Source organism: Poecilia latipinna, unplaced genomic scaffold, assembly GCF_001443285.1.
Source record: "Poecilia latipinna isolate Pla-1442-1.1 unplaced genomic scaffold, P_latipinna-1.0 Scaffold1195, whole genome shotgun sequence".
In the NCBI taxonomy this organism is placed as follows: domain Eukaryota; kingdom Metazoa; phylum Chordata; class Actinopteri; order Cyprinodontiformes; family Poeciliidae; genus Poecilia; species Poecilia latipinna.
Window position 1 is genome coordinate 75,205 of NW_015113811.1, and position 26,037 is coordinate 101,241.

A 26,037-nucleotide genomic window follows, 5' to 3' on the forward strand; every position below is an offset into this window, starting at 1 on the left:
GCGCGTCCTGACCTCCGTTAACGGTCGTCACGCCGCATCGTCACAACGCCCGTTAACGGTCCGCATCGTCAGGAAGAGGGAAACCAGAGCTGCGAAGTAACCAGTTACATTTACTTAATTACATTCAGAGGTGGGCAGAGTAGCAACATGTTTTTACTCAAGAAAAATAAAAAAGAAATGACTCAAGAGTAAAAAGTATTTGGTAAAAAGGCGACTCGAGTACTGAATAACTGATCAAATTATTTAATATCTAAAAATCACATCATCAGACGGACCAGAACGTAAAGTTAAATGGAAATTTATGGTATTTTAAGGACAAAAATGGCAATAATTCATTTAAGTAACAAAAAGGAACAAATCAAGTAAAAGAAAAATTTTCCAAATCAGTTTTTTCATTAAAACAAATAAATAAAATTATGACACTTGTAAGTTGTACTCTAGTAGTATTTTTACTCAAGTCAAAGTAAAAATTACTCAAGTAAGAGTAAAAAGGTGTTTGGTTCTAAGTCTACAGAGTAACTGATATAATTATCAAAGATTTAGTATTGAAAAATTACATCGTCAGACAGACCAAAATGTAAATTTGAGTGGAAATTTTGGTATCGTAAGAGCTAAAATGACAATAATTCACATAAGTAACAGAAAATAACAAAATTAGGCAAAATAAAATGTTTCCAAATCAGTTTCTTTCAAGAAAAATGTGGAGATTTGTTGATTTTGTGTGAATTTTGCAGATTTGTGAAAAATTGGAAGGACTCGTTGGTGTAATTTGGGCCACATAAAAAGCTACAGCGTGCCAGATTTGGCCCCCGGACCTTGAGTTTGACGCTTGTGGGAAAAATCAAATTTGGAAAAATATTATTTTGTCCGATTTTGTTATTTTTTTAATTAGTTATTGTAATTTTTGTCCTTACAATACCAAAATTTCCACTTAACTTTATATTTTGATCCGTCTGATGGAGTAATTTTGAAATATTAAACGATCAGTCACTTTTTTACTTTTACTTGAGTAAGAATATGTTAATTATATGTTAATTATGCGACTCTTTGCATATTCTGCCAATGTTTCTGTTTTTTTCTGTAAAACTATGTAAATGTTTGAGGCGTCTGCCATCCGCTCCTGCATTTATTTCATGATGCTGGTGCATTTTGAAGCAGTCAGGTTTAGTCATGCTCCCATGGCAAACAAGTCAACCTTCAGCAGAGCAGAATTTATTTTATCTGCATCCAGATACTAGAAAAAATAAATACCAGCCTCCAATGCTGCCGGTTATTTATCCACGAGGTTAAACTCATTGTACTTAAAGTGAAATGTGGATGTTGCATAAGAGAAACAAAGAGGATTTTTAATGCATTTTTAAGATCATGGAGAAAGCTGAAAGTTATAGACACCTTCCAAAAAGAGAGGAAGCCATAAAAGCTCAGCACATTAATGGAAAGTTGAGTGGAAGGAAGAAAAATGTGCACAAACAAGAACATTTAATTTCTCTGAAAATTTACAATTATGATGGGAAAGACTGAAGACTTAGCAGTTATCCAGGATACAGGGTAAACCAAAAAAATTTATTACTAAGGAAGCTGACTGCAAAGATATTAAGGGAAAGTTTAGTGGAAGGAAAAACGGTGCCACTCTGTAGAAATTAGAATATTAAAACCAATAAAAAAAGGTATTTTGTCCATCAGACAATACTCGTCTTACAGTTTAAGAAAATAAGACACCAGAGGCAGATGCTAAAGAGGCTAGGTAGTTTGTGTTATATTCAGATGTATTGATGGAAAGTTTAGTGGAGGGGAAAACTGTGCCACTCTCTAGAAACTTTAAATTTCACTTGTGACCATCTCTGGCTTCCTCTGTAACTATCTACATTTACAGTGCTGTTTTTAATGTAAAAATGTCCATAGGCATGAGTCCCCTAAAAAGTTTTTTATTCCTGTATTTTTCAGGGAAGGTTTTCTGTTTCAGAGCTCAGAAGAAAATATTGAACTCTGCTTGATGAGAGGAATCCTGAAGAACATCAACTATTATTGAGCAAAACCAGGTCGGTATTTCTCTGCAGCTCACCGTGAGCGAATCTGAAAGCCTGGAAATACAAAATAAATCTTCTGTGAAACTCAGACCGACTTTAACAAGAATTTATTCCCCGCAGAAATCAGATAAACTCGGTTTCCCCACAGCCTTTCAATATTTCCTCTGGTGTACATCAGTGTGCTTATCCAATGATAAAAATGCACTTTTTTATCTTTTAAATTTAACTTTTATTTATTTACACAGAATGCAAGTTTGTGTTTTTCAGTGTTTAAATTATTGTCAGCATTAATTTAACTCATGTGAAGGTTGTAAACTTTTGAACTTTCATTTCTAAGTTAAAGAACTTAATTACCAATATTGCAAATGAAATTATTTTCTGCTTTATCGTGCAACCAAACAAACAATCCAAACAATCTGTTCTAATCTGACAGAAAAGAAAGAGGAAAAAAGAAGGAAGAAAATGGGGGGAAAAGAAGGAAAAAATTTTTTTAGCAAAATATTTATTTGTATAATAATTTAACAAGACACTATTAAATACATAATCGGGACATACTTAATAAATAAATAATTATTTAGGAAAAAGAAAAAATTGAAATAGTAGGAAGAGGAAAAAAGGAATAAAACTGGAAAAAATGAGGGAAAATGGAAGGAAAAAGAAATAAGGGAAAAATGAAAAGGAGAAAATGGGGAAAATGGAAAAACCGAAGGAAGAGAAGACAAGAGAAGGAAAAAAGGCAGAAAAGGAAAATGGGGAAAAAGAAGTAAAAAGAAAAAAGGGAAAATGGAAGGAAAAAGAAAAACGGGGACAAATAAAAAAGAAAATAGTAAAATATGGGTTGGGGAGCCATTTTACACATTTTTAATATAAAATAATCAATCGAGCTTATTTGTCCAGCAGACTTCAGCAACAATTCAAAATGCCTTCCATCATAAAATCACAGAAATTCTCCTGGACGTTCAAGCCGACCTGCGCGGCGCTTCGGTGTTTTCCTCCCTGCAGAGACACGGCTAAATGTGTTCCAGAGAGATTATGTCGATCCTAATTTAATTCCCTGAGATGGAAACGTCTCTGGAGAGACGTGAGGGGGCATCTACAGTATTATTTAACCTGCTGAATTAAAGCGTACTATGTACCCAATTATTCAACAAATGCATTTAGAGATGAGCCAAACAGGATTTGAAATCAGCCCTTTGGTTTCATTAACGTGTAAAGACTCTGGGGTTTGCTAAAAACAGAAGTAAGTGAGAAGGAAATGAAGTGGAAACGATGCTTAAAGCCAGACGCTAATGGCTGGGATTTATCTCCAGCCTCCTCAGGACTGTATTAAACTCTGCAAACAGAGGGATTATGTTCATGCTAGCAAGCCAGAGCCATTCTTTCTCATCTTACACTGCAAAACATTAAAGTATTAAACTAATCTGTTTGCATGGAGTAAATATTAAGGTTTCAGATTTGTAATTTTCACTTATCTTTTTACATGGAAACACTTCAGTTTTAAAGACAGGCTGCCGAAATGTTTGTTGTTCAACACAGAAAATGGTTGAAATGAGTGAAAAAGCAACAAGACAAAATAGAATATTCAGAAAGTTTGGAAAACCAGTTTTAAAATCTCAAGAAATTAGGGTTGACTCAAGACTTTTACTGTGTATTTATGAAAATAAAATAATTTAACCATAGTTTAATTACCTCCATTTTTCTTCCAATCTAATCCAAACAGTTTAGTTTTTGCTGATGAAAAGGAAGATGGTGTTTATTTTTGGGAATATTGTGTTTTGTCTCCCTGAGGTGTTTTGTATGTCTAAAACAATCAGTTTTGGCCTCATTTGGCTTCTTTATTCTTTACCACTCATCTGTAAATGGCAGATTTTTGGAGTTGTCATTTCATCATGTTTCCTCCCATTCGTCCAGATGAGTTCATCCAGTTTAGGTCAAATCTCATTTCCTGGACGCAGAAATCCTGCAGACCTCTCATAGAAGTGTTTGTTTTACTTCATATTGGGTTACAAGGCTCTAACATGATCTCTGACATCTAAAATGAGACCAAGAGACACTCAGATAAATGAAAAACTGTTGGGAACTCAGCAGTCCGGCTCTCCGAGGTGAGCCGAGTTTCCTGCCAGCCCTCCCACAGCGAGAGGAGCCTTTCTGCCTCACAGAGGTTTTTATTTTTAACCGTCACAGCAGCAGGAGCTCAGGTTTTGTCAGTGGTGAGAATAGGACCTTGTTAGCCATTTGATATTTCCCATAAAAGCAAATGCGGCTTGGAAGAAATGCAGGGATTTGATTCCAGCAGCCACTTTTTAGGGAGCAGAAACCAGAATCTGTTACCGTGAAATCATATATTGATGCCTTAATGGGGCAGTATTATGTACAGTTTACTTCTTTGAGCTTTGCATCATATCATAATGTAAAAAAAAAAAAAAAACTGGAGAATTGCTTTGATTCTTTCATGCTTGTTTGAGAACTCATTTAATCTGCATGGCAACCATTCAGCTGTACAAAACGCCTGGTTGGACCTAGCTCCGCCTTCGAGACGCAGCTCCTCCTCAGAGATGCAGTTTCTAAGCCATAACGTCCAAACTCATCTCCTTCAAACTAGCCAGCAGCAATTAGCAAACACCTGGTGGAACTGCTGAGTTCATTTAATGAGCTACTTCTCTGTGAAACGCTGGTAAAAATGATGTTAAAAGAGGCAGAGTTTCAGGAAGAGCAGGAGCTTCTTACAGAGACAGAGGCCCAATTTCAAGGCGTTAATTTACAAGGTAAATTTTCTTTTAAGTTAAATTTTATACATAGCATTTTTATAACAACTGAAGGTAACTTAGTCACTTAATTGTGCTATAAAATGGAACTTTGTGTCTGGAGAACACATAATACTGCCCCTTTAAGAGGTTCAGTTCATTTAATTACATCTGTTTTATTAATTGTAACAGCTGGGATATTAAATAACAGCTATCAGCTCGTAATTCAGTAATAGGATTACTAAACATAGACTATCATGTCTCATAAATCCTCAGCTGTGCAGATGAGTCTGATTTACTATAGAAACAAAGGATGTTGCTGACATGCAGTTTGGAGTCTGCAACTTTCTTCATTCCTGCAGTAGTGATGGTCAAAGCTTTTAACATTATTTTATTTTTTTTTTCTGTTTGTGGTTCTCACAATGATTAAAGTGTTGCTGCTTTAACTGTGTCGCCTTATTTATGACGGTAAGGAGTTTGTGTCTGAGTGCTGTTCGTTGTTATGGGACGTCCTTGGTTTCCTGCCATGTGCAGAGGCAGACGGTAAATTTTAGATTGTTCCCTGCAGTCGGATTGGGAGGCTTGTTCATGGAACAAAAGTCAGCATGTTGTTTTCAAGGATGCAATAGAAGTGTCTCAGTAAACAACGCTTTAAGCTAAATGAACTATCATTTTTCCATATATTCATCCGTCAGCAGATAAGTAAATTTACTACCTTCGTCTGACATTAAATGACACTTAAATATTCCTGTTTTAGTAATGTTTATATTCAGAAAATAACATCCAACTCAACTAAGTCAACATGTCCCCATTCAAAGTCCAAAAGCCAGTCAGAAATGCTAGTTAAAGAAGCTAATATTGCTAACACCATAAGCTAATATAAAATATTTTTCTCACTATTTTGAGGTAAATCTATGGCAACAAGTGTACTAAAAAAATGACTTAATTTCTGCAAAAAATATCTGAGACATTTTTCAGAAAATACAAAGACATTTATGGGTTTCAAAAGTTAAAACATTTGCTAGAAAAATCTCAGAAATTTTGAGATTTAACTCAAAAAACGTGGAATTTTCTTAGTTGCAAAAGTTTACAATTTTAGACTTTTGAACCTCAGAAAACTTACAAAACTCGAAAATAACGGTAATAACGGTACAATTTACAGGACCGTACATTACGGTACACTTTACCGTACTTTACGGTATTTATATTCAGCTGTTCATCCACGTGTATAGTTTATGTAGTGGCAATATTTAACCTTAAAAGACATTTATTCAAAAATAAATCTCAAAAATTGCGTTTTATTTACAACAACACTGTAATGATGATAATTATCTATCTAGAAATTAATTACAGATTACTTTAATTGATTTCTTCCTCTTTAAATCACGGCTCGACGTAACCGCGACCAGGCAAGAAACAGACGGGATTTGCGTGTGCGCATGCGCCGTGAAGTAAAAACAAGGAAGTTTTTCCCTCAATGGAAACACAGTGGATGGGACAGAACTTATCAACAGAGTGAGGCTAATTGGGTTTGTTCTGCCTCATGTAAAGGTAAGAGAGTCAGCGGCGGAACTAGAGGAGCCGTGTTCGTCTATTTTTGTACTTCGTTTTTTTCTCCCAGCATAACTTGTTGGAGGCTAATGCTTGAGCTAATTAGGCAGCTAAAACGCTAAACTCAACCAAGAGCCTTTTAATTGAGCGAATATCCCTTCATAAATTAGCTAAGCGTTTTAAAAATGCTCCCAATTTAGTATTAGGAGACCCGGACGCCTTTAAAAATATCCTCAGTTTAACGACTGATTAAACTTGTATTAAAAATCTCATCTTATACTAATACGTCCTTTTCAGACGAGTTGCAATTTAAAGCTGCTACTCAGATTTATTAATATAACCAATAACATTTACTTTAGCTTCAGCTCCTACCTGTCAAACCTGCCTTATTCAGTTTTCCTGCTAGTTTTATTGTAATTATTTGAGCAAGAAATAAACTAACTTCACAACAACAGGCTTTAACGATGACATCACAAAAGACACAAGGCAGCTAATCCCCTTATTAGTGGTCTTAGTAAGTTAGAAAAGAATGAACAACTCCGTTTTTGGCATTAAAACTCACAAAGATGTAACTTTGACAACATGCAAACACAAGTTGAGAATATTTTCAATCCATTAGGTATAAACTAGATCCCTGCTCCTCCATTCAGACGAATAAATGGAGTCCTAGATATTTCTGTAGACACCTAGGAGGGTTACTTTTTCTCTCCTGCTTACATCCTGGCCTTTTCCAGGATGTTTTTTTTTAACATTTAATATGTTGCTCATGTCTGGTTTTTTTTTTCTTTTTTAGCAAAGTGTTTTTCAAGGATTTAAGCTCAACAGCTTCAGAAAGTTTTATTATGGCACTTCTTTAACTGCAGTTTCCTTTGCAGCCTTGAAAAGTGTGAATAGTTTGTCTAGTGAAAGTAAACAGTCTTTCATTTTATTTAAACGGCTTCTAGAAGTTTTTATATTTGCCAAAAAGATTAAACTATTAATGTTTCCACACTTCCTCTTCTATCCAGTTATTTTTGGAAGTGAAAAGCTTGAATTTTGTGAAATAATTTCTACAATTGTGTAAACCACCCTAACAAGGTGCATATTTACAAAACAATTAGCAATGAGTTAACTTAGCGTCTCCAACTTGGTTTAAATATGTTTATTAGGGTAAACACTTTACAAACTATTAAAATCCAAACGCATTATTCACCTTTTCAAGTTTTTGGGAACCCAGAGCTTGTTCCAGATTCTCTTCCTTTTTCTTTTTACTTCAATAGAAAATTAGGTTTTTATAGAAACGTGTTTCAATAAGGTTATTTTTAATCTGAAAAAAAAAAAACTTTCGATCTGTTCATATTTAGAGTTTAGATGAATGTTTTAGTTGTCATTGTCTTGTTTTCCTGAGAACCTAAATAAATATGGAAAGCAGTAAATGACTATTTAGATAAGGAATTATTGTTAACTGAATTTCATAATAAAAAAGTTTAAAACATTGAAAAGGAAAATCTGTAAAAACCTCCCTTGTAAATCGATTGCTACGTTCATGTTAAAGCTTTGTTTACTAAGAGTTTGCACCTTTTTTTCACTCAAATTTCTGGAGTTCTCCGTTAAATTTTTTCTGGTTTAAAAAATTAAAGTTTTAAAAGTTAAACTTTAATGAGGTGGATGGTGGAATGCAACCATTAAGCAATGGGAGATAAACCTTTTAAATACAGATCTACTTCCTGATTTATCCACACCTGGAATGTTACTAAACTACTACTAAACTTTTCCAGACTTTATATCGACCTTGTTCACTTGCCAGTTTTCTGTTTGTTTGGATTAATCAGAACTCATATTGAAAGCTGTAAATGATTCGGACTACCAGCCTGCGATTCTCTCCCCAAACAGCTGTTATGCTACGCTAACAGCAGCTGGAAGCAACATGTTGACAGCTGGATTATCCAACAACAAGGTCAAGTATTCCCGACTGGCAGCTGATGACGATGGCTACATCGACCTGCAGGTCAGCGCCTCATCGTTACGTTTTTAATATTTGTATTGATTGATTATGCAGTTAGAATTAGCACTGATCCACTTATTTCCCTTCTGATACCGATATCTGAGGATTAGTGTCGTCTGATACCAAACAGACACAGAAAAACAGCCTTTAATTGACTTAAAACGTCTCTTTTTTCTTTACTTAAATGTATTGAATTACAAATTTATTTGATAACTTCACTAATTTGGTCAAATGTCTAAAAGCAACTTTAATTTATTCAGTCAGTGCAATTAGGAGTATAACAGCCAGTGAAAATAAATAATAAAAAACTGAATGTGACAAAATCAATAAGTTGATACCCGATATATCGGCACTAACATCGATATTGGCTGATATTAGTCATTTTTTAGCATATCGGTATCGGCTCACAAAATAAAACTGAGATTCATTTCCATCTTGTTGCTGTTTTTCCCCGAAGATGTCAAAACGATAAATATATCGATAAATAATGGGTATGTGTAATAAAAGCAATATTAATATCAAATATTGGTATTGGCCAAAATATTGGTATCGGTGCATTCCTAAAATAAATTTCAACAAACTTGTATTAAATGGTTCAGAAAGTGTAATTATAAATTATAAATACAATGTAAAATAAATAACAAAGCACAGAATCAGAACAAATACAGATATTGATGTTGGATATCAACTTTAAGTGTAAAATGTTTAATTGAATTGGTTCCAAATTATGATGATTGGAAATCTTTCTTGTTTTACTGCATAATAAAATTTGCTGTGTTACTAGTTCAAGAAGAGTCCACCAAAGATCCCTTACAAGGCGATTGGCGTGGCAGTAATCTTGTTCCTGATTGGCTCCCTGCTGATCATTTTGGGAGCCCTGTTTCTGGCCGGGATCATCAACGTCGAGGTGAGTTTGAAGTTTCTTCTTCAGAGATTCTGCTCAAGAAATTGAAGTTTTTCACATTTAAAGTTAGGAAATTATGCATTTTTAGCTCTGGTTCAGTTTAGTTTTGTAGCATTTTTATGCCTAAAAATGGTCAAAAATGTTTACTAAAGCAACTATAGTACAAAGAAGAACCACAAAAGACCTTCAGAAATTATTTAAATAAAATTATAATTACATGTACTCATTAAATAAAACATATTAGATGTCTTAAAAAATTATTAAATACAATAATCAAATAGTTAAATGTAAAAATAGTTCATGAAATGTATATAGATTTTACAGAAAACCAAATAATTGTATTTTTTATCATTACAGTCCAGTGATCTGTGCAGGTTGCTGCTTGTAGCAAGGAGGAATATTAAATAACAAAATTTTATTTTAAAACATTTTTATTTAATTTTGCAGTATAATAAATTCAGGTTTAAATACGTAAATATTTAACACATTATTTATTGAATTGTTGCCCTTGTGGCCCTCAATACAACAAAGAAGAGTGAAATAATAAAAATACGCCCTTAATGATATTAAAATATGACAATCCTTAACATATCTATTATCAGATTAAGAAATTATTGAAATATTTTACATTTTATATGAATCTTTATTGGATTGTGACCATCTAGTGAAAGTAAAGAGTATTTTATTTAAACAGCTTTGTGGACTAAATAAAGTAGCAAGTCAGGCAGCCTAAGCTACACATGAACTGTTTTTATAATTTATGCCACTTGGTGCTACAGATATTTTTACCGTATCGTAGCAGGAAAAGCCCAAGTGGAGCAGCACCTGCTGACTTGGTCCCATTACTCGACCCGGTGAGCTGTGAAACCTGAGGATGCTGCAGCCGCCTCACCTGCAGGAAACATGGCTGCTTCCAGTCTGATAATTAGAGCCGTCAAGATGACTGCCACCAGTGACGTCTGCCTCCGTTTTGGACAAACGCTGAAAATAGACACTTCAAAGCTGCAGCTAAAACAACCAAACCTCAGACTGGACAAAGAAAAGCTTCACTGATTGTAACAAAAATGACAGAAATACATTTATATTTCAGGATTTGACTAATATTTAAATTAGACATAAGTTGCTCCTTCAGCTTTTTGCCTCACTCACTCACTCACTCACTCACTCACTCACTCACTCACTCACTCACTCACTCACTCACTCACTCACTCACTCACTCACTCACATAGTAAGTCAGTCACTAACTCATTCAGTTGTTCACAAACTCACTAACTCATTTACTTATACTCAGTAAGTCACTCATTTATTTTCTCACTCTGTAACTCACTCAATTACTGACTCGCTCAGCTACTAACTCTTCTAACTCCCATTCACTCTCTCACTCTGTAACTCATTCAGTTGTTCACTAACTCATCACTCGCAGACTCACTAAGTTACTAACTCACCAACACCTTCACTCATATTTACTCGCTCACACTCACTAAGTAACTTGGTAGCTTGCTAATTCACTCACTACTAACATACTAATGCTCTCACTCACTCACTCACTCACTCACTCACTCACTCACTCAGTAACTTGGTTATTTGCTAATTCACTAGCTGACTCACTAACTTGCTCCAAGTTTTAATTTCTTTAAAAAAGCGAGTAAAGGAAGTTAATCCACCTGCATCAGACTACAGGATTACAGTTAGTTATGCAGCAGTTCTGTTTGGTGAAAAGTTGTCAGAGCTGATTGATGAATGAGTTTGGTTTTATCTTTTTATTTTATTAATCTCAATTGCCGTTTTTGAACAGCCAGGAAAGAGTTTATCTACCAAACGAGGTCAATTTCTTTGTTTTTAGTCAGAAACATTAAAGATGTGGAGTTAAATTTCTGCAGTGCGGCTTTAGTTCTGCACCAACACAGAAAAGCAGATTGTTTTAAAGCCTTGATGCTGCAGTGATGCTGCAGTGCAGCTCTGGAAACCAGCAAGCACGCCGACCTGCACTGACTCGGTGCATGATGCTGCCATCTGGTGGTGGAGTCCAGCGCTGCACCCTGACTGACTCATGGTTTACATAAAAGCAAAGCCTCCTGCTGTGCTTCTGATTCACGTTTACCTCCCTTGCTTTTTCATTTTCACCCTCACTGTTTGATGTTTGTTTATTTTTTTTGTTTTGCTCCCAGAATCCTGACCGCACCATCCCCGTCATCGTCATAGGCCTCCTGGTCTTCCTGCCCGGCTTTTACCACCTCAGGATCGCCTACTACGCCGCCAAGGGTTACCGCGGTTACTCCTACGATGACATCCCGGACTTTGGCGACTGACCCGAGCGAATGTTTCCTCTCTGAATCGAATGTAGCAGAACGAACGGAGCGGTGGAGGCCGACATGATGGAGCTTTGCTGAAATGTTGCAGAAATGTATAACTGTGAGATGTTTCTTCTTTGCTCTGTTTGCTCTTGTTTCTTCTTCGCTTTATTAGCCTCCACGCCGAAGCACGACCGACCTCAGAGACTCCAGCTGCTTTATTAGCAGCAGAGGAAGCTGGCCTGCAAAAACGCGACACAGAAATCATAATGTGTTTCTTATTTACCGTCGCTCCAAGGTGGCTGCAGCTCCATACTCGCATCCTTACTGGTTTTTCTGGGACGGAGTGTTTGCATTATAATCCAAAGTAGATTTTTTATGGTCTAGGTATATTTTTTAAAGTGTTTGTACTCTTGCTCTGTGTTTAGAACGTTTAAAAGCAGTGTTTCCTTTTGTTATGCTGGAGCGACAATAAAGAATGTTTTGACGTTGCTGCAATGAAGCAGAAAATAAAATGTTGGGGTGTTTATTAAATGTTACGTATTTTGAACTTGTCAAAAATGTTAACAAATGTGGTTTATTTAAGGTTTTAATCAAAGCTGCAATAGCATGAGGAGGAAACGGGAGTACATTTCTACCAAAAAGATCTGAGATGTTCTAGAAAAATCAAGTTTGAAAATTGGACAATTTGCTAGAAAAAAATTTTAAGATTAATTTCAGAAATATTTGAGAAAAAAATTTTGGGAATTTTGGAGTTTTTTTTTTTCCTAGAACATTTCTGAGGTTAATTAAAAAAATTATTTCCTTTTTGGCTTTTCAAATTCTGAAAATTTTCTTGATTTTTTTCCAAAAAAGTTTGAAATTATTCTCAGAATATCAGAAATTTCCTCTTTTTTTTATATGTCTATACAATGGCCACATAGTACACTGCTTTACTTGATATTAGCATTGCTAATATTATATTCCCTTATGTAAAATATATATTCTGTCCTAATATTACTAACATGATGTTAAATTATGTTGAAAAGTAATTTGTCAGGGTTTTTTTCTATTAACTTAATTTGGAGTTATTTATAATGCAAAATGTATGTAACATTTTATTTTAATCTTTAAAATACAAATGGATGTTGGTATTTTAATTAAATACCAAGTTAATTAAATTGGTATTTAATTAAGATAGATTAATTAAGGTAGAAAATGTAGAAAAACTTTCTTTCTTGTGTCCGATTGCATAATTTTATATCAGATGTTCTGATCCGTTAATGTTTTTGTCACCTTTTTAACAAAAGCTTTTTCATTCTTAATTATCTGGAGCTACTTTTTACTTTAACTTGATTAAAAATATGTTGAAGTATTATTTTTCATTCACTTTATAGTTAATTTCACACTAAAAATAGACAAAACATTGTTTTTCTCACTGACATGAAGTCAGACTCATTTTTTAAACTTTTTATGCCAGCTAAGATAACCAGAATTATTTGAGTTTGCTAAATCTCGGAATATTGTTTGCATTTTTTTTTTTTTTAGATTTAACAAACAAGCGAAAGAAAGTTTAATTTTGTGACAAAATGGGGAAAAATTGTTTGAATTTTCCCGCACAGTTTTCTCAAAATGTGTGAATAGTTTCTCAATATGAAAAGAAACGTGTTTTAGAAAAACTGCTGATATTTGTGACATTTTTCTTCATGATTTTTAACGGAAGCCCAACAGTTTGGCCTCCCGCAGGTAAAGGGCGCCCTCTGGTGGCTGCAGCTGAGACGGACGTCATCAGGGGATTGGAAATGGAAAACGTGTCAGCTTTAACAAACAAACCCTGGATTTAAAATTCAGGAGCTTCCAGAGTTGGGATGTGCTCTCTGGTCACGATGATGATGATGATGATGAGTTGGGCTGAACAAGGAAGCAGCAGCAGCGGTGGGAGGGACGGAGAGGTAAGAGGAGAGGCGTCACCTGTACGTGAAACGAACACCTGTTGCCCGGTGGGCTCTTAAAGACGCACAAGAAAAGGTTCGTGTTACACCTGGGGATCCTGGTGGTTTTTGTCGCTTAAAGGAACAAAACCTCCATTCTACTCGGTTTCAAACTGTCGCTTCAGTTGGACTGGAGGGAACGTGTAGAGGATTTATTTTTAAAGGGAATCCACCAGCGAACCACAGGTAAGGTTAAAAACACGATCAAAAGTGTTTCAATGTTGATAATTTAACCCTATTGAGCTGTGTGTGGCATGTAGACTATTTAAACTAAACTAATTAACTTTCTATGGGTTATAATGTTAGAAGAGACTTTTATATTGATATTCTTGGTTTAAATACACAAACCTCCTGTTTTTTTCTCCTTTACTAACTTGGTTAGCACTTTGAACTCATAAAGGCAAGATAAGGTGCCTGATTACTGATAAGCTGGAACATAATATCAACTCTTTCCAAATGGTTACAAAGAAATGTCGAACTAGCTAGCATTTAACGTTGGGCGAACGTTCGGACGTTAGCTAGACGTTAGCTTGATATTCTTCGATTGTTTAATGGTACGGGTGGGCGATGTGGACGTTTTATCGCGATATTTTGTGGTACTGTTGTGATAAAAGATAAACGACACCATGTCTTTTTGAATTAAAAAAAATAGTGAATGCATGACAACAATCGTACCTCACGAACATAAATACTGCTCTTAAAAATGTATACTAATTTGTAATTGGCTTCTTTAGAACGGCATAAATAAGTGTGATATGTCACTAAAATGTATTTAATCATATTTATTTGTCCGAATAAATTCGTCCGAAAGTTGGGCGGACATTAGCTAGATGCTAGCTTGATATTATTCGATTGTTTAATGGCATGGGTGGGCGAAATTTATCACGATAAATTATAAGCGACGCGATAAATGCCTACCCCATTTATTGGTACAGTATTTCATTTTGACATCTGTCTGAATGTTGTCTGCTAACAAAATGACTTTAACTCCACTTTACCAAATGACATTGTCAGTGAAACTTTTATTTGAAAAGTTTAAGTGGTATAGAGCATTCATTTTAATTCGTGGGATGTCATAAGACAATAATTAAATATAAAGGAAAAGTCAGCATTTTATAACAATAATGCTTTGTATCAGAGCTAGGCTAATTAACTCTACTTGCATATATTTTTTTTAAATTAAGTAATAAGCATCCATCAGCCCATTTAATTAAATATTTTTAAAATAATATCAGATGGACAAAAATATGTAATTTAACACAAACAATCTGTGACGTGCCTGGAAAACACTACATTTAATTACTATCATTTAACTACCTAGACATATATTTTACAGTGTTTAACTATGGTTTTATCAGGGGCTGAAACCTTTATGATGTGTTATTTGGACTTTCTGATAAACTGAACTATAAATTGTTCAATATAAAAGTTTTTTAGGTAGCAAACTTTCAAAGTAAATGCATATAAACAAAAGGTGCTTTTGGGAGATTTTTGCTTCCCAAATAAAAAAAATGTTTGCATTAATATGTATTTGTCTGTAGTGTTTAGTCTATCTTCATTTATCTTCATTTTCCAGTGTTAATTGGCAAAAATATCCATAAAGTCCCCAGATGAGCCCCGTTTAATGATTTCAGAAACCCTCTTGTCGGTTTTTATCGAGCCTCTTGACGCACCAGCTGGGCTCCCGGTTTAATGGATAATTTTTCCCTCTCACCAAGTTTACGTCATCAGAAAAACGAACTCAGTGGAAATTAATTAACCTGAGAAGGAGAAGAGCCCGTATGGTGCCTCTTGATCTGCAGCAGTACCATAAACACTTCATTTTGACAACGAAAGGAGACTGAAGTGGAATTAAATCACCAATATAACAAAGGTCACATCAGCCCATTAGCTGCTGGTGTCAAAATATTGACAGGAGCTCTTTTAAAACCTTGAGAAACTGGAATTAAGGATTTTATAAAAGCCTCACCTTGCTTCTTGGGCTATAAAACATGGCTGTTCAAATATTATTTATACAGAAAAAATGTAGTTTTAGGCATTAGCAAAGCTTTGCAGAGATGAGCTTGTGGCCTTGAGCAGTTTCATTTTTCAGTTCTCAGGATCTAAAGAAGGCGGCTCTGACTTTAAATTAAAACCAATTAATTTTTGGGTTTCTTCTCAAACACCCTTTGGCTGAAATATTAAAATCCTAATTGTAATAATCTCTTAATATTTCATGCAACAACTTTGCCTTGAATCAGTTCTGAGGTGAGTTTTGCAATGCAGATCAACAGAAAGACAATTATTTTATTCAAATGATGAGATACTGTTGTTGTCTGCGCAATACAAATGGCAAAAAGCAAATTTGTTTGTCATAAAAACAATCATTAAGGCCAAAATCATTGATTTTAGCTTCATCAGGCATAGGGAGGGGCATTTATGATTTATCATTTATCGTGATATGCTACTTATAAGAATTTTGACTTATAGTTGCCATGATGAATTTCAGTTAATATTTACACTGCAAAAACACAAAATCTTACCAAGTATTTTTGTCTACTTTCTAATTTTGTCTTATTACAATTGAAATAAGACAAAACTAACTTACAAGTAACTTCAGCTTGTTTTAAGTAAATAATTCCTTAATACTGATGAAAAAGTACTTATTCCTTTGGCAGATTATTTCACTTATGAGAAAATTTTGTTATAAGTGAAATAATCTGCCAATTGAACTAGAACTGGGTTGCTAGGTAACGGTCTGGGCTTGTCTGGGGTTGCTAGGCAACGGCGCAGTGGAATATTCTACCAATAGAACTAGAACTTTTGGCTCAAAACAAGCTTCTGTTTCTTGCTTGTGTAAGATTGTAAGTTATTTTTGTCTTATTTCAAGTGTACTAAGATATTTGAACTAGAAACTAGTCAGAAATGCTTTGATATTTTGTAATTTTTGCAGTGTAAATGCCCCCAAAACTATCCATATTATCTGGACTGTTAATTTGACTATTTTCTTCACTGTTTGTTCAAATAAAGCATCAATAAATATCAACAAATATGACTACAAGCAGTTACTGTGTGCAGCTTGATGATACAAATAAGTTTTTAATGTAACTAATGTTCTAAAGAAGCATCTTACTAATGGGAGATGTTTTCCCAAGAGCAGTATTTTAGTCACAGCCACACAGTTATCTAAAAAGATGTAATATATAGTCACGAACATATTGTAATAAAACTGTAAGTCCATGTCGCTCGCCCCAGACGAAGGTTGCAAATTGAAATCTGTTGTCTGCTTCTTTAAGCCGTCTTCTTGTCTGATTGGCCTTTCAGTTGATGTTGGTTCTCGACTCGTTTCACTGTGGATAAGGACACTATGACTAGCTTTCAGATTGATTTTTGTTTTAAGGTTTATTAAAGGTTGATAAAGAAAACACTGTAAATGGGAAAAAAATGGAGTAGCGTCAGGTTTTGTAGGATTTGTCTTTCATCTTTGGTAAAAGATCACGAGCCATTTCTCCTGCTAGCGTAGTTTGCTAGCGCACATTTGTTTTGGTTGTATTTACCCAGAATGCCCTGTGCTGCAGTCCACTTCCTGCTTCACATACGCATTCTAACAGCGCCAGAGTTCACTTCAACAAACCGAGGTTTTTAAGTGGACCAAAGTTTGCTGTTTTGAGTTCGATTATGTGTTCACACCTCCCCAAACGAACCAGACTTTCTTAGCAAAACAACTAGACTCTGATTAAAGTAGCCGACCAGACGGGGTTGGTGTGATTGCACCCTTATTGCAACAGAAAAAGAGGCAATTCGTGGCCACTGTGAAGTTACAGACTGACTTTGTGACATTGGTTTGACCTCCATATTGCTGCTCTTTACTTTGTAAGCCAGGGCTTTACAGTCACTCCATCTATGGGGTCAACAAGACATTGTGGCATTCACCTTGATTCCCAGAAGAGATGCCAAATATTTGCACTCCAAGCGTTTGTATGGCCACTAAAGTGGAACCCTCTTTATTTCGCCGGTCCTATTTTCCCCCTAAGTGCACATCAAACCGAGCCAGACGGAGAGTACCCATTGTGATGGAAGGAGCGTGTTTGGATTTATAAAAACCAGCCTTTCTGACACATGTGCAACGATGGGGAAAAAAAAATAAGATGTAGATTAACAGGGGCCAGGCTGAATAAAGTAAGCTCCAGGGGGAAAACTCTTATCACGGTAACAAAGACGAACCGAGTTGGAGCAGGGTGAATGCCAATGAAGAGCATTTTATTTTTTATTTCTTTCTTGAGAGAGATGGCTGACAGTAGATGTTCCAACATGACATTTTACAGCCTCAAACGTTCCAGTGATGGTGAGTTTGGCAAAGAATGACATGAAACTTTAAATACAAGCTGGAATAGGAAGCTATAAAAGATGAGGGAGGAATTTCAGGCCAAATTTAAAAATGTATATTTTTGACATTTTTGAGTGTTTGGCCTTTCATATGAAAAGCATGTGTTAACGTTTTGATGTTGGGCGCTGTTGGTTCTTCAGATTCGTGACTGGCAGGCAAGGTCAAATACTGAAAAGTCACTTTTCTTTTTACCTTGTCATTAAGTTCTCTCCTAAAAACAGCTTTTCAATCTGAAAATGCACATTCTTTGCTGCACTTTGGTTTGAAATTGGTAAAAATTAGCCTTGCATTCCCTTAAACTTTTTGTTGCACGCCTCAACAACTACATTGATTAAGATTTCCTTAATTTAAGGAAGGAAAATTCCTTAAAGGAACATTTTAAACCTTGTGCAAAGTTTTATTTGCACACGTTTTAGGACCCCTCCAATTTGCTCTTGCTAATATAGAGAGATTTGCTCTCGCTTATATAGCGAGAGCAAATCCTAGGAGTCCTAGGATTAAACCGTTGTCTTTACAAATTATCTGGCATCTATCTAATAAACTATTTGTGGAAAATTTGTTTTAAATTGAACTTCGCATAAATGGTTTATTAGATGCAAGTTAATTTGTAAAGAGAACTTGGAGTGCCCCAAGGTTTAATCCTTGGACCCCTCCAACTTGCTCTCGCCATTTCAGGTTATAAGAAGAAAAAGTAAGATTAGTTACCAAAACTACGCTGATGAAAAGCAGCTCTACGTTTCAATGTCATCAGGCAACTTTCTTCAGCTGTTCACATTTTTCTTTGTATTTTTTTGTAGAATGTATCTCCAAATTATTTGCAGAAAATCTTCCTATTTGTCGTTTAATTTTCATGGAGTGTGTCCGAAACAAATTAAACTAGAAGATAATTTTTCTCCACCTTTCTTATCATTCCAGGTAATCAGAAAAGCAGAGTAGGAAATAAAATCCAATCGAGTAATGAAGCAAATCTTTCATCTTTTCTTTCTCTCGCTAAAAAGAGAGAATTTGCTAATGGCAGGTTTGCATTTGGGGCATTTAGTGATCACGAAATCAGCTCCCAAAATGACAAACGGCCATAGCTTCAGTGCCTTTTCTGGCTTATCTGGTGGAGTATTTGGGTTAAAGACGATAATCCTTAAAAGCCACAGCCGTACTTTGCGCTTGGTGCTTTTCAATCCTTTTTTTTAACAGAATTGTGTCGGCACCATTAACATTTATGAAGTGAAATCTCCTGCCTAACAAATTAGCAACTCTATTAACTCAGCTTCTGCGTTGCTGCTGATTTCCACATCTTAGAAAAATAAAAAGAGGTTTTTACATCTGCTGATTCTCTGGAGTAATGAATCAAATTCTCAAACTCAGATTTTCTTTTCTTACATTTCAGCTTTAATGTTGAACAGATGTTGAATGTTTAATTTAATTAATCAGTGAAAGTACAATCTATCCACCATTGATTTAATTAAGCTAAAGAAACAAATCTAAAAAAAGACATTAACACCAGTTTCACCCTCAGTCCCTTTGCTTTCCTGATAATGGTTTTATCTGGCCCAGTTGTTTTTAAATGCTTAAATTTAAGACTTGTAGACATTACATGAAATTAAGTTAAAAATTAAATTTTAACCAGTAAATTTTCCTTTGGTATTAATAAAATATTTTTTAATATAGATTCAAAATTATGTGCAACATGAATGAATAAAAAGATAAAGTGACAATAAATATCTGGAAAGAAAATTTAAAAGCAGTTTACCGTTTAATTTATAGAAACACATTTTATAATTAAAATTTGACAATGCGATCAGGAGAGGAGGCGTCAGAGGGGCCTGATCGGCCAATCAGAGGTGGAGTCGGGAGAATGATGACATGCATAGCCAATCAACAAAATTTCCCTTTTTTGGTTTTTAAGTAATCGTCAGATTGGCCTTCAGGTTCTTTTTAGTCGCAGGAGTTTTTTGCATTGGAAGTCTCTTTAATGTTTAATCATAAATATCTGAATTAGTGAAATGTTAGTCTGGTATTTGGAGTAATTTTGGTAGACTGACCTCTTTTGAAGGTCACTACTGTGGATAGTATCTGATTGTGGTTTTCTGAAATGGATTTGTGACTTTTTCCAGGTCAATATGTCTTAGTGATTTTGTTTCTCATTTGTTTGTAACATTTTTTAAGATCCGGGCATGATATTTACTTAATGATTTTAATGAAGGGATAGCTGTTTTAAGCCTCCTTTGTGTTGTCTGACAGGTGCTTATTTAATTCACTTCCAGTCTAAGTTCAAGTTTTGAAATGAGCAAAGAATATAATTTAGCAGATTCAGTGGGAGAACACAGGAAAAAAACCCTGGTACCCTTAATGATTTTAATAATTTTTGCAAAATATAATGTTTATGTTTAATAACTAGTTACTGTATTAAGTTTTTATAGTGTGAAGCAGAGTTTAGATCCTTTAGATGAAAGGTCAAAGTTGATTCTGCTGTTATTTAACTCCATATTTCAAACTTTTGATCTTGGTTATTTCTCTTGGTTTCACCCGAGTTGTGCGTCTTTTTACCCTTTTCCAAGTGTTTTCTGCTTCTGTCTAGAGGTTAATGTCCAATCCTGTTCCTGGCAGATAGAAATGCTCCACATCCTCTGAGGAAAAGTTTAGTGCTTCGTTTTCCTTAAAGCCACCGTCTGAGTAAGAATCGATAATCTGGCATGGCGTAAAAAGAGCTGGAAGAACTTTTTCCTGCAGGGGGAACTCAATCTGATGGGAAAACATTTGTTTCCCTGATGAATCTGAGCTTCAGTCCTGATTATTCAGCCTGTCTCCTTACGCAGATGGAGAAGGCCGCAGCAGAATCCGAACAGCATGCCTGTCACTGACATTTCTATTTCAGTCAGGTGATAAATCAGCGAGAGACAAGCTGCTTTGCTTTGGGAGCTACCTGCTCATTCATTATACCTTTAAAGCGCGTGCCGGCTCCGCAGCTGTGCTGTCGGTGTCGAGACGGAGGCAGAATGCGTCTGAGGGAGACGCTCCGAGTCTCCATGGCGTCCAAACAAAGCGGCCGTGCGTTTGTTTGGCAGCTCTCACAGTTTTTAGTTCTGATTTAATGACGGAAAATGTCCTGCAGCTTAATGAGATTTTTTGTGCCTCTTATCTTTCCTCTCGCTGTGTTTGCCTCTCTGTCTGTCCCTCGTATCTTCTTTATTTTTTTATTGCTTTTTGTTTTGCCACAGACGCACAGTTCTGACCAATAAAGCTGCGAGAAACCGATTTATTTATCTGGAGCTGTCAGTTGTGTTTTCTTCTTCTTTTTCTGATGCGTCCTTACAACTTTTATGTGCAGCTGTGTATTTAAAAAAAGCAAACTGTAGCTTCATGACACATCTTTTAGTCTTTGTTGAAGCTGGCTTTTCAGAGTGATGCGTCCAGGCGTATTTGTGGAAAGTTGAGTGGAAGAAAAAGCTGTGGTGGGGCAAAAAAAAAATCTGCAAAAGGATCAAATGAAGATCTTAATAAAGCCTTATTTATAAAGTATGTTAAAAGCAACAAGTACCCAACAAAGAATTAATAAAATATATATTTATTTTTATGTGTAGTATTTTGGGCTTTTTTTTTTTTTTTTACCTTAAACTCCAACAAAAACTCCATCCAAATAGTTGCAGATGTTGATAAAATAACATAAAAAGCCAGAAAACTTGATGTTTGGTACATTAAAACCAACTAATGTTACTTTCAATACTACTAGCCGTTGTTAGCATTGTTAGCTTGCAGAATCAATGGCGCACTCTCTGGGTACTCCGGCTTCCTGGAGTCCTCAAACATGACCCTACCTTTTTCCTTCCACTCAACTTTCCATTGCAACACTCTATTATCCATTTTTATTACTCCTATTTAAAATAAAAAAATTCAGAGAAATTGAATTTTGGGTTTTCAGAAGCTGTAAGCTGCATTTGTGAAAATTAACAGGAATAAACGAATAACTGTTGGAACTAGTTTACCGTGTAAAAGTTTTGGTTTGAAATTAATTACTGACTTATTGTCGAACGCTCCAAGCTGAAGAAAGACACCAAGTGATGGACTGCCAGGCTTGGAGTTGCAGTTTTTATTTCTCCTTCTTTGCAGAAGCGTAACGTTGCGGCTTATCCTTGGCTGCCTTTGTCCACTTTAAATCAAATGCAGTTTGTTCAGCATAAAGTTTTTCTGTGACGCGGCGAGAAGTCATGCAGGTGAAGGACTGTGGATTGGTGTGTTTACGCTCCAGCTGACGGTGATGAACAGAGCGGCTGCAGATTGAGTTTTAACTTTCACATTAATTCTGGGGAAAGTCTCGTACGCCGTTTGCTGAGGCATGGGCGCGGGTTGAACGGAGCACGGAGACTGTTGACAGCCGCCGTAATTGTTTTGCACCGGTTCAGACTTTGCCCCGGCCCTAAAGATGAAGACGGCCATAAAAACTGGAGTGAGAGTGGGAGTGGCGACAGAAAATGGGATCTGCACGGCCGCTGCCGGGGCCGTGGACTGTGACTGCTCACAGTCAGGAGGTGGAGAAATCATTGAGAATGTGACAAGCTGATCGTTCACATTTATCTGACTTTAACGCATGTTTATGGCGACTGATTTTAAGATGCTGTCCTAAACTAAAAACAAACAAAACGCTGAATTTGACACCTTAAATTGACCTGCCTGGTTCAAGTCTTACTCTAGTTCAGTTCCTCTTACCCAACGGGGTGAACATTTATCATGATGAATTTCTTATCTTGGGTATTTCTGTCGTTATTATAATAAATTCTAATTAATGATGATCAACCCACCCAAGAACTGTCCTTTTTGTTCAGTTTTTCTTTGTTTTTTGTTTTTTTTGCACAAAAAAGACAAACACTGTCCTTTTTGTTTTATTCGAAAATCAGACTTATTATTTTTCTAAATTTCCATTCTGATCCAATATTGAGTAAAATTGAAGCTGGTATTGTTGATACCAATTCAACACCAGTACTTTGTTGAAAACATTTAGTTTGCCTGTTAAATAGACACAACTAAGATTTTCACCAGACCAAAAATACTTGGTAAAATTGAGTGTTATTGCAGTGCAGGAGCCTGAAAACCAACATCAGCTTCTAACTTTGCAGTAGGAGCTGAAACAGCTGGTGGTTGGACCTTTCATAGTGGGAACAGCTGCAGCTTTTATTTTTCTAACAACATCACAAATATTCAGGGTGTGTGACAAATGTGTGCAAAGCTTTGGTGTGTCCCAATCTAGACGGAATGAAAGAATGTTTTAAATTAAAAATTCATCTCAAACATTGAAGCAAAGCTGAACCGTTTGTTGGACTTTATTGATACGGTTGTCCTTGACTGCAAAGCCTTCAGCCAAAGACCTTTAAAGAAAACACGTGACTCCAGAGATTTATTTGGCATTTATACCATTAGGGTGTATAAAAAGGAGAGTCAGGCCAGGCTCTCTGGCTGCAGAAGCTGCTGTTCCCATTTGTGTAATGATATGGGATGAGTTCCAGTTATTGGAAAACTATAGAAAAACCCAGAGTTCTCTTCTCTCCCCTTCCTGTAAAACGATGACAGAACTGACAGCTCGGTTAGAGTCTTCTTAGGTTGGAACGCTGTCACAGATGGCTGTCATCTTATGTGCAGCCAAGGAAGTAATGGGAATGTGACAATTGTGTGTCTTTTGCCAACAGGCTGAACATGCTGCAGGTTGTTTGACTGACAGATATGGGGTCAGGAAGATCACACTGGCAGACTTTCGCTGCAGTTGTACTCATTTGCCACTTTTGTAAGTATCTCTTTATTGATTCCAGTGGAAATATTGTAGATATAATACCTGAGTGTCCCAAACTGGCCTCTCATTTTGCTGCTTATAAACATTTTAGTGACCACTGATGGTGGGAAGTCAGAGGTCCGTGGAAAGGTTGGAGGCTCGGTGGATCTGGAGTGCAGTTTTCCACCAGCAGGGCGGCAGTCTGGGTCATCTGCAACCCAACATGTGGTGGAATGGGTGCGGCAAGGCGTAGACATTCCTGTCCTGATGAAATTTGGATCCTACACACCCCGAGTCCATCCACATTTTGAAGGTGAGTGGCACTTATTAAAGTAATTTGGACAATAGACGCATAACGAATATTAGAAAACTGCTGATAAAGTTTTCAGACTGAACATCTGAACCTCATCTTGGGCTGAAGAAACGGCAATCCTGCATGAGAGACGAGGTTTAATGTGGTAGAGAAGAGAAAAGTTCAGAACCAACAAGTTTAATATAGTGTTGCAACATGCTAACAGTTGCTTGGTGCTAGCATGTTAGATAAAACTTACTACTGCACTGTTGTTAGCTGCTAGCATTAGCTGTAGTGTTAAAGTTGGTATGTTATTGTTTACATCGGGTAATTTTGTGCATGCGCTTGATGTTGGAGGGTGAAAAGACGATTCTTTCACATGCCGTCCAAAGCTACGCTAGTAGAACAACTAAATGAAACCTAGAGATGTAGGGATTATTCATTTAATGCAGTGTGCCACAGCAAAGGGAAAAGTAATGCAGAAAAACCATTAAAGAATAACTGAAAACCCCTGTTTTCTCTCTCTCTGTTTGCTATACTACACACAGACTCATTGCCATAGCAACTGACAACAACTTTGTTTCAGGATTCAACATTTTAAAAAAATACTCAAACATTTCCCACAAAGAACAGAGCATTCAGTCAGTTACAGTTTATGTGTTTAGGCTTGATGTTTATTTTGCGATTATCAATAAGTGATCGCTGTGGTAGATTAGCTTCCGCTGCTATTAGCTAAGCTAACACAGCGGTGGTTGATTAGCTAATTTAAATACCTGATGATCTGTCAGAGTTGGTGTTTAAGTTGCCTTTTTTTAATTTCAACTGAAATGAAACATACAGAATTACACCACTCCTCTTCATGTCACATTTGTCATAGTCAAGCTAGCATAACTAGCCTACTTGACAATTGGTAGCAAAGCACTGCGTTCCTTTTTCTTTTACATATCATTCATTTAAGATTTAGTGCGTCATGTTTACAACTTAACTAAAGTTAAAACCAATGGTAGCCATCGTCACGTTGCAACGGGTCCATATTAGTTGCTAACTGGTAGCACTAGCATGTAGCTATCTGTAATGCTAGCACCTTACGGTGGACCTCTATTTATTTACGGGTTAGTTCCCTGTGTGCTAATGGTTGTTTTTTTTGTTTTTAGAAAATTAATTAATTAATAATTTCCTAATAAACGTCAATATGAACATTTTAGCTTTTAGAACATTTTTTATTTACTTCTCAGATATTTACATTCTGCTTTAATATAACAGGGTGACTCTTTACCAACCAGATGGAGACTTTGTACTTTATGCAAACAATTCAGAAATAAATCTTAAGATTTGTCAGCCATATAATGCATAGAATTATGGAATTAAATTAAACTTTTGTGTGATATTCTAACTTTTAGAGATGCACCTGTTTGAGGAAGTGTGGCTTAGTTGGAGGGTTTTAAACTGTATTGCAATTGACTGCCCTTTAAAAACAACCTGTGGACATGTTTTGAAATTTGAAGAATGGTTTTTGTAATCTCCATAGGCAGTTTTAGAAACTGAAATTTATGCACGACTGTAAAAGCGGCCATAAACCCTTGTACAGAAAAACCTTCGGTTCCCTGAGGAAAGTTTTTCTGTTTGCCAGCACGCTGATGTCTGCACTTAGCACCATGCTTGAAATATAATTATTCCTGCCAGCATTATTATGTTTGTCTGTGAAAATGTTCTCTCATTAAAGGCAATAAAGGCGGTGAAGTGAGTGCGCGTCTGGCTGGAGTCAAAAACGAAACGAGACTCTTGTTCTCGGATTTCATTCTGCGCCACACCTTGGTGGCCTTTCAAACAAACTCTGGCATTGCATCACCGCTTATTGTTCACGATCGAAGCCGCGGCACGGTGAACAAAGACAGTCGGAGGTGAAAAAAGAGCCTCAATGGGCGAGGGCTGCCTTTGTTTGGCTTTAAAGTCACAAACAACGGGACAAATGTGGACAAAGAGAGAGCTTGTCTGGGTGGCTCAGAACTTCGCTTTTGTTCAGGTCCAGTTTTTTGCGCCTTGGAGATTCCTGTGGAGATTTTCACTCTGAACTTGTGCAGGGTTTTTGTTTTGGATATCCTACAAAAACACAAATCTTACCAAGTATTTTTGGTCTAGTTTCTAGTGCAAAT

General features: G+C 36.1%; 2 protein-coding genes across 5 annotated transcripts in view; both read left to right on the forward strand.

Annotated features, from left to right (window-relative positions):
* Positions 1–1,944: 1,944 nt before the first annotated feature.
* LOC106960557 (transmembrane protein 230-like) lies at positions 1,945–12,035 on the forward strand. 2 transcript variants are annotated; one of them, XM_015053697.1, is made up of 4 exons: positions 1,945–2,039; positions 8,195–8,309; positions 9,091–9,213; positions 11,379–12,035. In XM_015053697.1, exons 2-4 carry the CDS (start codon positions 8,229–8,231, stop codon positions 11,517–11,519), a joined length of 345 nt encoding a protein of 114 aa, XP_014909183.1. In that variant the 5' UTR covers positions 1,945–2,039; positions 8,195–8,228; the 3' UTR covers positions 11,520–12,035. The 2 variants fall into 2 exon arrangements, with proteins under 2 accessions (XP_014909183.1, XP_014909182.1); XM_015053696.1 differs by lacking the exon at positions 1,945–2,039 and adding an exon at positions 6,173–6,322.
* Positions 12,036–13,203: 1,168 nt separating this feature from the next.
* Positions 13,204–26,037, forward strand: part of LOC106960559 (protein turtle homolog A-like) — a 59,116-nt gene continuing 46,282 nt past the window's right edge. For all 3 annotated transcript variants that reach the window (XM_015053699.1, XM_015053700.1, XM_015053701.1), the window contains exons 1-3: positions 13,204–13,657; positions 23,513–23,607; positions 23,705–23,905. In XM_015053699.1, the coding sequence (XP_014909185.1) occupies positions 23,547–23,607; positions 23,705–23,905 (262 nt within the window). In that variant the 5' untranslated portion in view covers positions 13,204–13,657; positions 23,513–23,546. The remainder of the gene's footprint in view (positions 13,658–23,512; positions 23,608–23,704; positions 23,906–26,037) is intronic.

Coding starts and splice junctions, on each gene's coding strand:
- LOC106960557 (XM_015053697.1), top strand. CDS start 8,229: ATGTTGACAGCTGGATTATCCAACAACAAGGTCAAGTATTCCCGACTG. Junction 8,310..9,090: donor ATGGCTACATCGACCTGCAG/GTCAGCGCCTCA, acceptor CTGTGTTACTAG/TTCAAGAAGAGTCCACCAAA. Junction 9,214..11,378: donor CCGGGATCATCAACGTCGAG/GTGAGTTTGAAG, acceptor TTTTGCTCCCAG/AATCCTGACCGCACCATCCC.